Here is a 15,060-nt window from a genome sequence, read left to right as displayed (position 1 = left end):
AGGGTCTGTTCCAGCCTACAGAGCTCCTCTTTATTCTTTTGACGATTCCCTGATTCCCATGGGCCCAGATTTAAAAACAGTTCTGGACTTGGCTGAGCCTTCAGGCCCAGTCAGCCTCCTCAGACCAGCACACACCTACCTTCAAGCCATAATAATGCAGGTGAACCCAGTGCTCCTCTGCCTGCCTCTTCTGCAGGAACTCATAGGACTGAACACGTCGCTGCCGAGCTTGCTCAGTCTCAGGGCGGGAGAATCGCACCTACAAGATTTGGGCATCATTCAGAAGAGCCCTAAAACCCTTGGAGAAAACCCATCGGCATTATTGATTTGGTGTAGCAGTATCAAGCTAGGGGCCCCAGCTCCAGTGAATCACCCCTTGCTCTCAGTGCCATCTTCATGCCTGTGCAACAAGGGCAAATCCAGCTGGCCTCCCCCACCCACGCCCAGGTCAGCAGCACTAGCTGAGGTTTGCTGTCCATTCTGAACTGTCAAGCTTTCTTGTGAACTGTTGTATGAACCAGCATAGAATGGAAAATGTGGACATACAGTAATTTGCTTAACATCATCTTCAGCTTCATCCTGGGATGAATCACCACCTGCCAGAAAACACAAAAATAAACACACCACTGCTGTGAAAGAGCCAAAGCCAGTCTGGGGGCACACACATGGGTCAACCCCAGCCTGCCAAACTGCCATGTATGACAGCACCACACTGCTGCTGTGATAGCACATCCTGCTGCCATGACCTTCCCAGTGGCAGTGGGGACACAGTCCCCACCACCACCCTTTGTCACTACCCAGCACCTCCCATCCCTCTGCCAATCCCCCACACTGTGCTCATAAAAGCATTTAGGTAAAAAAACCCAAATCAGTGATACAATCTAAGAAATGGCATAATAATGACTGTGTTGTTAGAATAAACACCTTCAGAACAGAATGACTCTTACCAGTCACATTATAGAGAGAACTTGTATCTCACCTCCCCTAAGAAAACATAATTGTGGAGAATTTACCTTCATTAGCAGCTTCTCTTTCTCGGTGTTTTGCATCAGCCTTGTCCAAGTAGGTGAAACTTGGCCTCAGCTGAAGAATTCCATGTAGTGGAGTCAAGTGAAGTTCACCTGAAAAAGAGAATTAATGTTGGTTAAAATTGATTTTTTCCACTGCACAAGGACACAACTTTTCATTATCTCGCTGTCTCTGTAAAGCCACAGCTTCAATTAAACATAAATATTTAATACAGCAAAACGCAAAAAAGGATTGAAGTGAAAAATTCGCCCAGTGCTCAGGATTTCAAGGGAATATAAAAGACCAAGATTTGTTTCTGTTATTTTGTCTTTTGTGTTGAAACCAGATCTTGTAGAGAGCCACATTCTGGCACAGGCCTGACCCATAGTCCACAAGACCCCTAGTAGAATTGTCATCACTGAAAACAATCTACCTGTTGTCATTTCAAATGACCACCAGACCAAAACTCTGTGATGGCCTGGGCAGTCAAGAGAGGGACAAAAAGTGCAGAACAGGAAAATGAGACAGACAAAATTAAATAATATAAATAATAATGATAATTTAATGCTACAAGTACATATTATTTCAGGCCACCATGAATTGTTAAGATTCTTGAGGCACCTACAAACCCAGGGTGTTCTTACATGATATTTACAATTTTTCTAGACCTACTCAAGGACTCCTGGGGACACTGATAAGGGAAAATTTTCCTTTCTTTAAAGAACCCATCAGTCAATTAAAACCTAGGCCAAAACAAACTCAAAAATAGGTCTCATCTTAACACTGAAATGAGTATATTTCCCTGATGGGAGGGTAAAGCAAAAGAAACTTACCTTTTTTATAAACAGCAGCTGCATAGCGGGAAACATTACTGGCAGCTTGGGAAGAGCAGAAAGTTTGCTTGTCCATAAGCTTCCTGCAGACAGAGGAGGGCAGTGAGAGGGCATTCCACAGGTACCAAAAGTCTGAAAGCACCAGTTCTCAAAATGGACTCTCAACAAATATCCATCACTTCTACCTGCAAATCTGAATCCATGATGCACCCCAAAAAATGTAGGTTACTCTTAAGAATACTTGCTACAGAAGAGCGTCCAAAGCAGCCCCTGTAACTGTGCAGCCTGGTACAGACACACAGCTATCTGTGCTCACCCCAGAAAGGAAAGGAAGGAAAGAGGACATACGAGGAATAGGTGCTTGTTTCATCTGTACATGTGCCATCCACGTTGAGAGCGATCTGCTCTCCCTTGCTGCGACAATAGTTAGGATTCAAAGTATCAATGGCCATTTCCAGTTCAACCTAAAGAATACCAGGGAAAGACAGCTCATTACCATGGCACAACCCCAAACATACCAATTAAAACCCAATCCCACACTTTCAAACATTTCCACAGGTTTACAGCAAATTTAAGCACTTCAGCAGCATCATTCAAATCCACAAGGGAAATCTCACACAGAGCTGAACAGCAGGTAGATGAGTTTGGTGCAGTGAGGTCATTTAAACAACAAGCTGGAGATACATGAACTCCCACATAATGGGATCAGAAAAAGCAGAGTTCTTTAGGCAGCCCTGAAATACACACTCACTTTGCTGGGTTCCTGCCATGACACTATCAGTGTAATTTACTTATCAGCACAGATCAGGTGCACAAACAACCTCGTTCAAGCCTCCCCATCACCAGGGAGCCATTCAGAATCTCTCATAAGTTGGATCTCCTCCTAGTTTGGTACCAAGAACACAAAGTAACTCTGTCCTCGAGGCAAAGGCCTCGATTCTGCTAATTCCAGACTGCAGCACCCAGCACTGACTTCAGCTACTCCTGACTTTCACTTGTCAGAGCACTGTAACAAGCTCCAAATCTTTAGTTACAAGAAGAACTATTCCTCCCCCCTTCAACTTTAAATTTCAGACCAGTGTCCAAAAATAAGCATCCTCCTGCATAATATTTCTATTTATATACTATGACAATACAGAGCATATTCTTCTTCAGGGTGTGTCAAAGCCCATATAAATTTGTGTATCACAGCTACCATCTTATTTTTTCTTTCCCTTTATGTTATTCATAAACTGAACTAGTTTCAAGTCCCTGGATGAGACAGCATATTTACAAAGGTTTGCACAGGGCTTACAGTGCAAATGTTTGCTGAATTTAACAAAAGACTTCATGAACACAACGTGCATTCTAACTCCAAAGTTCACCAAAGCACTTCCCTTAACCATTTCCCAGAACCAAATTCTAGTAACACAGACATCTACTGCTGCAGTTTTAAAATAAGATACTGTAGGATAATAGCCAGAGTTCTGGGATACATTTGCAAGCAAGTGCAATGATTGTGGCTTTGGCTATAATTTACCTGTACTGCCCCAGTGATTTCAAAAGGACTCCTGATGATTCACTGCCAGGCAAGAGAGAAATCAAGACTTGCACTGACACTGAAACAGAGGATGGCTCCAAGGCTCACTCCTTCTTCAACCCTTCTCTGAATACTGTAAAAACCTCTTCATTCAAGCTCTTTTCACACAAGCATCCAGAGTGAATTACCATTAGTAACCACGTTTCCCTCAGCGATTCTGTTTTCTGTTAAAATAGTGGCTCTCCTACCATGATTTATAAACTTCTATTCTAAACTCTATCTTACAGACCAGTAAAAGACTCTTCATACTTTCAAGCACAGACATCTGGTCCTGCAAGTAGCTGCATGGTTAGAACAGCTCAACAGCACAATGTGCTTTTCTTAAGTACATTCTGCACATCTTAAAAAAAGTTTTACAGACAGGACTCAAATGATGACCAACCTTTTGCTGCTTTGGTTTTATCTTCGCTGACAAATGTGTAACATCATCGTAGGTCATGGAAGCTGGGCGAATGGGATACTGGAAAACAGATCATTTCATACACCCCTCTTCTCTTAAAGATCAAAGAATTTCACAGAAATGAACTCAATTTCCCCTGTCCTCTCACATGCAGATCCACTTGCCACATCTCAGACACAAGACACTCAGAAAAAACATTAATTGACTGATTTGTGAGTCATCAGGGGATTTGGCAACATGACCTAGAAAACCTGTTGTTTTCCTCCCAGCCCTCTGCTTTTGTCCCTTCACAGCCCCCTTCCTCCCCTTCCTGCCCCTCAACACCACAATAACCTGTAAGACATTAGTGCAGCAGAAAAAGAAATCATTATCCATCAGCATTAACTCTCTGTAGAGTTAGTAGAAGTAAAATATCTGTGGGTATATAAGTAAATATTAGTTTAGAAAGTACAGGCCACATGTTGCTGCTCAGGAGAGCAGAGCCAGGTTCAGCCACATGGGTGTCCCTTCTGACCTCTGGGACTGCTGAGAGGACAGTGTGGTATCCCTGTGAGATCTCCCAGCCCAGCAGCATCCTGCTAAAGCTGCCAGGTCTCCAGCACACACACAGACCCCTCCATCAACCAGCCTCACTCCTGCCTCCAAACTGAGACCCAAACAGGTTCTCTATATCCCAGACCTTGGCAGACTGAAACACTAAGTTATGCTCTTTGCATTTATTTTAAACAAACTATCACTGCATAAAAGTTAACTGAAATACCTGAAACAGATAGAGCTTCTCCAGTAGACTTCTGGCCAGGAACACGTCAATCTAAAAAGCAAAACAAGTAACTTTCACTAGATGCCAGCTATAACAAAAGTATAAACCTTAGAGCTCAAATACTGACAACATTAGCTTCTCATTATGAACTCTAATATAAAATAGATTAGTGACTCTCCTGTCAAAAGTTTCCTCTCTGCTTTGACGTGAAATTCTACATTTGGCCTTTTTAAAAACCAAACCTAAAAATTCCACTACAAAGAGGCAGCAGACAGTGGCTTTAGCTGTGTTTTTCCTCTCTAAGGAAACTCGGCAAACAAATGTGAAAGAGGAATTTTTTTCCTCCAAGGATCTGAAGCAAATCTGTTATCACAATTATAGAAAGAGGAGGAAGTTCTCAGTTTGGCAGCACGATTGAAAGGTAAGTTTGTTACTGGTATTTTGGCATAAAGTCTTTCTAAATTAGACAAGAGACACCCACATCCTCAAGCTGGTTCAATACTTGCATTTGGCCACCAGAACTGAAGATGCACAGATGTTTCATGAATAAGACATATGGAAGCTGCCATTTCAGATACACTCCTGACAACTGCCACTCCTTTTCTCATGGCTTTTCACCTTTTGTGGATTTACCCTTCCTTGTGCTTCTGGTGTGTAAACTCACATATCATAGACAAAACTCTGTGGCTATTTCTTGGGACACAGCAGTCCTTTAAAGAAGTCCAGACTCAGAACACAACTCCTGACTCCAGCAGGAGGCATGAACACTGCAGATTCATGTTTAATAGAGCATCAAAGTCATCTTTATTTTTTTCAGCTCCCAGAGACATGCAATGAAGTTCACTGGAAGCACACAATGGTAGAAGCAAATTCCCCACCTTCTTTTCTACCATGGACAGATTACAAAGGGTGAAAAACCTGAGCTGCATCTGCCAACATGGACAAGACTATTCTGACAAAACAGATACCATGAGCCATACTTGGTCCACACAACATAATTCTTTGTACAGCCCCAGCCATTGGTTGTCAGACAACCACTGATGTTGATGACACATTGTTTCAGCAATGTAGGAATACTGAGAATTGTAGTAATAAAAATAGTAAAAAATTCTCATGTACAATTACTGTTGCCACAATGCACTTTTACCTCTTGTATAATTGGATCATCTTCTTCATTTGCCATGCTAGGATAAAAAAAAGCTTTTTCTTGGCTTATTCCTTGGCACAACCTGAAAGAAAACAGGAACGTCATATGAATAATTTCATCTGTGTCACATACCACATGCAGCGTAGAGTATTGCTCAAGTTAACCTGGTTCCTTTCAGTGATAACCTGTTTAGTCTGTATTTTGAAGGAACGTATGTGTTTGCATGAACAGGTCCCTGATACTCAACAATCTTGACCAAAGGCCACAAAATTCTAGAGACAAGCAAATGTCTCAAAAATAGGTAAACTGCTATAACTTCTGTGAAAGCTGCAGCTACTAAGAGAGCCCTGAACTAGCGCCCTAAGGAGGGAAAGACAGCCTTTGGCAATTGCATAAAGTGTATCTTTTTACACTGTGTAACAGTAACACACAGGTAGCAGCTGTTTTCCAGCCACAACTGGCCCTGCAGGGTCCCTGCCTGGGATGTTCCAGTCTGGGAATACCCTAACTTTGATTTCATCTCCCTGAGAAGCTGCAGCCTCGTCTCCTGACCTGCCACTCTTCAGACTGTAGTGCCAAATGAGAGCTCCAGAACACACTGCTCAGCCTTTCCTGCACTCCTCCAGAACCAGCAGAACAGATTTTTCTTCGTAACTACACCAACTCCAATGAAAACAAGACTCTGATATTAACTGAGGACTGGATACTCTGGAACAAAAGTTCATTATGTTCAATCCAGTGCTGGAGTCAGTGCCGTGCCTGGTTCAGACCTCTGAATAAAAAATGATCTCTCAGCTAAATCAACAATAGTTCTTCCCTGCCGAAATCAAACAAAAGGATTTACAAATTATTTGGGATGCCACTGCAACAATGTTATGTAAATCAGCCAGTACTGGTCAAGACAGGCATAAAAAAATATGACCTCTCACAAACTGACCAAGGAATAAGTTTTAGCAACAACGATGATCAGGCAAAGAAACAAGATCTGTGTTCAGGAACTCTCCCTCATTGCCCTCACTCCCTGAGGACAGCCTACTTCTTTGCTGGACTTATTTTCCTGTGGAGGAAGAGAAGGAGAAACAAGCAGCATCCAGGATCAGCTGGGAAAGAAGGAACCCAGCATCCATGTTACACCTAAAACAATGGCATTTTTTTCAAATACTCAAGCCACCACACAATTTAGGCAGCTCATTATATTTCAGCTGACATACAGGCTTCTCAAATATCACACTAATGTACACACAGGTATATAAGAAACCTTTCAGAGAGGCTAGAAATTCTGGATACAAGTGTTAATAATATCCATTCAGGCTTACAGTGTTTCTGCCACTCCATCTAGAAATGTAATTCCATATTTTTCAGTTACACTCTCTCTGCTACCAAAAAAATGCCCCTCCCTGTACTGAGCTGGCATTCTCCATTTCTATATGCACCAGCATATCCCAGGGTCTTTGTATCATACATTTGAAAATGTATGCCTCAGTATTTCAGATTCCTATCTGAAGTAATTTTGTAGAAAAGCAGAACACCTTCACAGCAAAAATCCAGTACCTTAACCACAGGCTGGGCTGTGAGCAAAACCCTGAATATAGGATATCTGACTGATATCAGTGTTTTCTGTGATCAGGCACTCTGTTCCTCCCAGAAATACACACTAATATGTTTTAAATAAATGAGGTTTGTCAGTTCCATTTTTGCTTTTCCCGCTCACATCCCTGGGTGGCCCAACACCTGGCAGCTCTGCAGACATGGAACACCTGCAGTCTGCACCCAGCACAGAGCTGATGGTGGGAGGATGCCCAGGGTGTGTGAGCACATCTGGCAACACCCAAAGGGTGGGACACCTGGGTCCAAACCCTCCTTCCTCACACCCTGAGAGAATCAGGAACCACCCTTCCCTTCCTGACAGCCTGCATGCCAAATATCTGCTAGGCTTGTTCTCTCTCTTCTGAGAAAGTTATTGCACTTTTGAGAAGAGAAATAAAGATTCCCTGGGCTAAGGAGGGACAGAGAAACTCAGCCTGAAGGACCTGGTCCCTGGTCCCTCACTGAACACTGCCTATGCAATTATGCACAAAATCTCTCCGTGAATCCACCTGTCACTACACAGGGGAAATGCTGTATTACAGAAATTACATTTTTCTCTTAGTCCTGTGAAGACAAAGCATGACTACAGACCCTTTTACTGGAAAGTGAGACTGACACGTCTATAAATAGGAAGCAGTGTGTCCCAGCACAACTCATGCAACCAGAAGAAATCCTCTGAATCAGGATGAAGGCATGCAGACACAATCCTATGTCTGATACATACACATCCATAGAGTAGTGTTAATTTCCACTCTTCTCATGTACATATATTTATGATACCACAAGAGTTACAGAATGGAATCAAACATTAAGAGACAGCAAATATGGTCAGCAGGTTCAAACTTCTCGTGGTAGAACCTGTTTGTTTTAAGGACTTTCTTTAAGGTGAAAACCTAAGTATAGTGTGAGTTATCAGCTCGCAGGAGGGCAAGAGATGTAAATCTTCTCATTTCTCCTGCAAAGTGACCAATGCCAGAGCCAATCCATGAAACTGCTCATTAGCTGCCCATAACACCACTGATGTAGAACCAATGAAGAAAGATGTTGTGGTTAAAGAACTGTAAAAATCAGTGATGAAGCAAATGAATCCTGCATCTCACTCTGAGCTGAGAAGTGCATTTCGTATTAGAGATTTAATTTCATTTTACTACTAAAGACTTAAAATACAACTGTGAGAAGGCAAATTGCAAACCCGCACATCATTTGACACACAGACTTTTAGTCAGGCCTGCAAGAAATGCTTCAGTATTTAATTTTTACCTAAATTTGTCAGCAGCAATAGACCCCCAAAGTGATAACACTGAAACCTGAAATATTCTTCATATAATCATGCAGTGCCAAAGAAAGGCCAAGAATTCCTGCTGGATCAGAGCCTGAAAGTTTAAATGCTGAAAGAGCACCGTGGGAAAAGTGCCATCTCCTGAATCACTACCACAACTACCTCTGGCACCCGGGCTCCTCTAGAAAGGGCTCTGGGCAGCCCTCTAGCTCAGGGTGGCCCACGGCACACAGAAGAATGGAATCTGCCAAAAGAAGCTAAAGCACCTTCCATACATTTATGGCAATTATCATTCTGACCCAATTACTTGCTTCATTTTCTCCTCGCCTGCAAGCTTTGCACAGTCATCTTCTGGCAGCGAACCCGAGAGGGCTCCTCTGCACCAGGACCTCTCTCTGGAGGTGATGTCACCGAAGCACACCTTTGGGCTTTAACAGATCGTGCATCCAGCACGAACCCTTCTCTAGCCCCTGAGCAGCACAGGACGCCAGCCCCGCTGCCCGGGCCAGGGGTCACTCCGGGGCTCGGTGCCTGTCCCGGGGCAGGTCGCGGTGCCCGCCCCGAGCTCCCCGCGGGCAGCGCAGGGTGCGGGAAAGGCCCGCGGAGAGGCCACAGCGAGCGGCCCGAGCCGCCCTGACCGCGGGGCCCAAGCGAATCCCCCCGGGCTGGGCTGGGTGGGCCGGGGCCCCGCAGAGCCGGAGCCGCGCCGGGGCAGCCGCTGCACGTCGGTGAGAGGTCCCGGTGCGCCGAGTCCTCCCCAGGCTGTGCCGCCCGCAGCCCCGCGGGACCGGCCGGCACCCCGCGGGAGCCCCGGGGCCGCGGCAATGGGCGCCTCCAAGCGCCCCGGCCCGTGCCGGCTCCTGTCAGGGCGATGCGGCCCCGCTGCCTCGCGGTGCCCAGCCCCGCAGCCTCGGCTGCGCCGTCCTCCGGGACCGGCAGAGCCCACCCCAGCCCAGGCCGCGCTCCTCCCCCGCCAACGCCCGCAGGGTCCCTTGCGGCTGGGCGGCCCCGGGAGGCACAAAAACAGCGCGGCGCGGCGTACCTGTGTGCGGGCCGGGCGGGCGGCGGCGCCGCTCCCCCGCTCCCCGTGTCGGTGGCGGCGGGGCAGCGCTCAGGCAGCCGCCATGTTGGTGGCCCCCGGGCCGGCACGTGGGGACGCGGCGCCTCCTCCTACCCACAATGCTCTCCCGGCCGCCGCCGCCGCTAGGGGGCGATGGCGCCGGCCCGCGCCGCAAAAAAAACGCTGCTGGCAGCGGTGGGATTCGAACCCACGCCCCCGAAGAGACTGGAGCCTTAATCCAGCGCCTTAGACCGCTCGGCCACGCTACCGCCCTGCCGCCGTTGTGTTTTGCTAACCCTTTTATGCTACACCAGATTTTTCCCAGTCCTCACATTTTTCTATGCCCAGCAACGGCTCTGCCCACACACCCCTTCTACCCGAAACATAAAATGCGGGGGTCCTTTTCAGCCTGTTCCCAAGCGGCGGCACTGGGAGCTGCGCGATGCACCCAGGGGCGGGAGCAGCTGTGCCCGAGCCCACCGCGCCCGCTGCCACGTGGATGCCACGGAGCAGCACAGCCGCCTGCGCGGTGCGGGTGGCACCGCCCGGACACCCCTCTGAAAGCCTCAAAAAAGTTCTAAATTCTAATTTTCCGTTGCAAAGCCGCAGCTCAATGAATTTGCAAAGTCAAAAGTCAGCAGTTTATGGCTGGGGGGCTGTTCTTTTGCGTACAGCACAGGGACCAGCAGGGCAGGACGCTTGTGCAAACAGGTGCTAGCACACCTCAGCTGCTGGTGCTCCATGAATGTGCCTCTGGGAGGCTCTGGCTGCATTTTGCCTGAAAGTCTGGTGAGTTTTCTTAAAGAATTAGTGTTATTTACATCACTTAATTACAACTGAAAGGTTGTATCTTGAGAAAAATTCCAGCTTCTCTATGGTAAGGCTACAAAGCCTTAATGCAGCCTGATTTAATTCTGTCCTTGTGGCAGTTCATTTAAATAGGATAGAGAAAATAAACCTGGAGCCCTGCTGACAGCATCACTCAACTCTTTCCCCTGGCACCTCCCACAGCCTGTCCCTGCAGCACCCAGTAGTGCCAGCTCTCTTTCCAGGGAGCTGCCGAAACGGAAGCAAGGAATGGTTTGGTTGGAGTGGGAAGTGTCTAAAAAAGGTCTGATAGTCCAACCTCCTGCAGTGAGCAGGGACATCTTCAACCAGATCAGGGAGCTGAGAGCCCTTTCCAACCTGGCCTTGAATGTTTATAGGGATAAGGCATCCACCACCTCTCGGGGCAACCCGTGACAGCATTCTCATTGTGAGAGGCTGCAGCACTGCACAGTCTTGCTAAAAATTTCATTCACTGCCCACAAGTACTGAGGAATAACAGCACACACATGTAAACATGAATAAATTCCTCTTGTGCTGCTACAGTTTCACACCCTCAGTTCAGTGCCTTTTCAGGATGTGGGGTTTTTTAAGAATAGAGGGAGTTGAGTGCAGAGCAGCAGGAGAGGTTCAGGGAGGAGAGAAGGTAGGCAGACCTGAACTGGCTTCACACAGCAAATCACCTTTTCTGCTCAGGCAGAAAAGTTTAGGCAAAGAGTCAGTTTTAACAGTCCCCAAGCCTCTGTGTGTGTGTGCAGGAGGCTGCAAGGAACACTCATTACAGACTGTTCCTTACTTGTGTGGGCTGCTCAGTCCCACAGATCCTTTTGCCCAGGCAGTGCAAGGTACCCACACCCTCCTGAAAAGTGCTTTTCTGCCCTGTCACAGCTGAGCTCAGCCTCTGTCCCTGAAATGTTTCTGTGCCTGGCCACATTTCTCCTGAGCACCACAGGAAGCCTGTGTACCTGAGATTACTCACATCAGCCATGTGTCACACAGACAGGGGCTGAGAGCACAGGCTGTCCCTCAGGGGTGGCAGTTTTTTCATTTCACCTGTGCAACATCAGTTACAATGGCAGGACCTTTCCCAAATTAAAAACAATTAACCTAGAGGAGAACTCAAACATAAAACAAGCTTCCAGGTTCGTTACCTTGTTTCCTGGCACAGGATAGGCAGAGAATATGGAGTATGTAACACTCCCAGACTAAGGGCCAGGCCCCCTGGTTACAAAGCCCTGAGCTGTCCCCACACAGGAGTCAGTCCATCAGCAGGAGCAACTGAGAGATATCCCTGAACTTAAACCTGAAAATACCCTGACTCACCCCTGGCAGCACTGCCCTGCATCCATCCTGAGAGGTTCAAATGAAATTCTGCCTGTCCACATTCAGATGAGAAGTCCTGACTTGACCCATGGTAACTACACCTGGCTCTGTCAGCACTCATTCTGCTCTGAGGGAAATTACATCTGTGGGGAAGAGAATGAGATTCAAATCAGTCCCACAGACCAGTCATTAAGAAACAGGCAATATACTTATTTACACTTCATAAGCTATAAGAGTTTGCTGTCTCCATGGTTTCTGAAGAATGCTATTCTTACTTTGGTACACTTGCAAACACTCCATCTCTGTGACAGCAGCTATAGCTAAAGACTCCAAAGGCTTTATAAAGCTAGAGCAGAGCCAAATTTCACCATTTTTCATCTTAGTGATTCTACAGTGCAGAGGCCCACATGGTGCTTTTTTTGTTAGGAAATTCTGCTATTTCACAGTGCCTTTGCTAGAGGACAATTTCACATTGTTTAAACTAAGAGGTTCCACCTGTCTAAATAAAGCAATAAAAAGGCAACACTTAGAGCTCTCTTTTTAACAGTTTGAAAGAGCCTGTATCAAACAGATTATTCTGGCACACGAAGGGAAATAAATCATAGCAAAATGACACTGTATCATTAGATGTGTCCCACCACAAATCACAGAGCCCAGCCCATTCTCAGGACTAAACAAAAACTAAAAGCATAGGGAGGCCTCTGTAGCACCCTGCAAATGAGCCTTCCTGGCCTTACATTTTATCCTCCATTACAGACACTAGGTGTGTAATCAAATGCAAATCACAGAGCACATCAACCATTTTGTTTTCTGGAGGAAGATTTTGTGGCTACACATCTAATAATTTCCTCCCAGTTAGTTACTTCTGACTGTTGAAAGGGAATGAAATTGGGAATGGAATAATAAAAACAACAGAGAGGATTCTGGAAGCTTACAATAGTAGGGTTGAATTTTGGCAAGTTATAAAGTAAAAAAACCCAAAAAACAAACAACAAACAGAAAAACCCAAATGCCCACAAGCAATGAGTAAAACTCTACTGAGAAAAGTGACAAAAAGAACAATTTTATTTACTAGCCAGAATGAACCCAGAAAAGTGAATGAGAGGACTAAGTGATGCAGGCAAGCAACATTTGCTTGTCTGACATACAAAGTCTTCCATCTCACTGTCCTTACCCAAGAAATATTCCCACTGACATCTGGAAACACTGAACCCAGGTAAGTTCTGGCACACTGAGCCTCAGATTTATTTTCACATTTTTAAAAAATACAGATTTTTATTTATTCATTGTGAATAGATTAAAAATACAGCATAAAGCAATATCATTGCAAAAGTCTTTAAAATATACAGTTTTTCCCTTCAAAAGAATGTCACAGAGTAAGTTGTGAATATTTCTGTAAACAATTTCCCTTTTCAAATTATTGACAGTCCCATTTATTGTATGGCTAAATCATCTGATACACCTTAGGACAGAAAGTAGTCTTCATCACCAAAAGTAGCATTTGAAAAAAAAATAAATTTTGCACTGAGTTGTGCATCTTTATATACCAGATCTACAGAGAGCTGTCAGCAACTTCAGCAAGTAATGAATTTAGCAAATTAAACTACACCAAAAAGTGTCAATAATTACACTCTACATCCTTTGCATGCACATTTTGGACACATTCAATCTCCTCCCTACATGCTTAGTAGTGTTGTCACACATGCTTCCTTCTTAAGGAAAATGTCAAAGATTTGGCATCACCACCTTATGAGGGAAACAAACTTTTGTCTGATTTATAGTTCCTCCACTTTTGTCTGATTTATAGTTCCTCCACTGTATAGGTTCTGCACAAAACAGATTACTCAACTGTCTGCAGAGGTGAGGGGCTTCACCTTTCATGATTTGACATTTGACAATTTGATATTCATTTGACAGCTGATACCTTAATGCTATGAACTGCAATAGCAAAAAAGGCCACACCCAGAGAAGCTTTAGGTACCTAAAGCAGAACTTTGGATAGGCACTGAAAACATTCATCCGAATAGCAGTCCTCTGGTTCTATTTCAGCATGTACAAAAAATATTAGGTCCAAAAATGTGGTCATTTTAGTACCTCGTTACCTAAGACCAGCTGAGATCTAGAAACAAGACATTCCTCCATTAATGGGTGAAGAGCTTTGCTCTCACTCTCAAAACAAAACAAAACAAAACAAAAAAGGCCATGGGCACTACTTTGCCACAGCCTCTGCAATCTACAGCAAGAAGTTGTTGCCATGTGTTGCAAGGCTGCTCACAGCTACAACTGCCTGGTGGTTACAGCACCAGCCAGAAGCACAACTGCTTCCTAGGGTAACTTTCCCTTCCCTCCTAGAAATGATTCAAATTCTCCCTTAACAACCAGGAGTTCACCTCTTTCAGACAGTGGCAGTTGTTATTGACATCACCCTTGGGTGATGCCTGAACAGCAATTCAAGATCCACTTGCCATAAAAAAGAGAAAAGGGAGCACAATTTGATTCCAGTGACAGGCACTTGCACAGGAAAGGAAGAACTGATTTCTGTTTCCTGAACAGTTTCTGCATTTTACAAGAAATTAATATTCCTTGGCTATGCATGAGAGAAATCCTAATCACTCCTGCATCATCTCATGCCCTGCTTAGCTTTCTTTACACTTGCTTTTAAGAGCCTGGCTGAAGTGGTGAGCATCACAGGTCATTCAGCACTTCACAGGGCTGCCCCCTGTGCACATCAATTTACACCTCAGGAGGCTGCCAGGTCCAGGAGGCAGAAGCTTCCACCTTAAATCTCCTGCAAAATGACTGTTAACCACAACCAAGGAATAGAACAGCTTCTGTACTACCCATACAGATGGCACAGCAGCTTTGGAATAAAAGACTGGATTTGAAGAAACTTATCTCTATGCAATGATAATTCAACCACCACCAGGTATTTGTCCTCCCCTCACTGACAAGGATTAAAGCAGAGGACACAAATTCAAGTGTTTGGGGGTAATACTGTTTTCCCTTTCTAACCAAAAACTCTTCTCTAAATAATATCTGCAGATAAAGTACCATTTAAAAATATACTTAAACCATATAAATTGTTTTCTGTACATAGAAATAGGTGAATCAACATCTCCTAACCTCTTCAAACATCCATCTGGAAATGGTGGAAAATGTGTTCTCATTTAAGTGAGATGATCTAGCTTCACTGAGATTTGAGATGCCCCTGTAAAACTAACTTCAAATTACCCATATATTACAAATCTTGCTACCGTAC

The 15,060-nt window shown here is 45.0% G+C and overlaps 1 protein-coding gene and 1 non-coding gene across 7 annotated transcripts in view; both read right to left on the bottom strand.

Moving 5' to 3' along the window:
• POLR3E (RNA polymerase III subunit E) overlaps window positions 1-9,761 on the bottom strand; it is a 28,205-nt gene extending 18,444 nt beyond the window's left edge. Inside the window, exons 1-9 of one of the 6 annotated variants that reach the window (XM_064390675.1) lie at window positions 9,636-9,761; window positions 5,728-5,809; window positions 4,581-4,631; window positions 3,803-3,880; window positions 2,190-2,305; window positions 1,842-1,924; window positions 1,014-1,121; window positions 547-596; window positions 140-259 (exon numbers count right to left, since the gene is read on the bottom strand). In XM_064390675.1, coding sequence (XP_064246745.1) covers window positions 140-259; window positions 547-596; window positions 1,014-1,121; window positions 1,842-1,924; window positions 2,190-2,305; window positions 3,803-3,880; window positions 4,581-4,631; window positions 5,728-5,763 — 642 coding nt within the window. In that variant the 5' untranslated portion in view covers window positions 5,764-5,809; window positions 9,636-9,761. Of the gene's footprint in view, window positions 1-139; window positions 260-546; window positions 597-1,013; window positions 1,122-1,841; window positions 1,925-2,189; window positions 2,306-3,802; window positions 3,881-4,580; window positions 4,632-5,727; window positions 5,810-8,859; window positions 9,033-9,635 lie in introns of those variants that run through there. The other 5 variants (XM_064390671.1, XM_064390673.1, XM_064390676.1 and 2 more) reach the window with 5 other exon arrangements.
• A 79-nt stretch (window positions 9,762-9,840) lies between these two features.
• TRNAL-AAG (transfer RNA leucine (anticodon AAG)) lies at window positions 9,841-9,922 on the bottom strand. The gene has a single exon. It is a non-coding gene; the product is annotated as a tRNA-Leu (tRNA).
• Between the last annotated feature and the right edge of the window lie 5,138 nt (window positions 9,923-15,060).

This window comes from Passer domesticus, chromosome 15, assembly GCF_036417665.1.
Source record: "Passer domesticus isolate bPasDom1 chromosome 15, bPasDom1.hap1, whole genome shotgun sequence".
Lineage (NCBI taxonomy): Eukaryota > Metazoa > Chordata > Aves > Passeriformes > Passeridae > Passer > Passer domesticus.
Note: the sequence above shows the minus strand (reverse complement) of the source record. Positions and strands in the feature narration are given on the sequence as shown.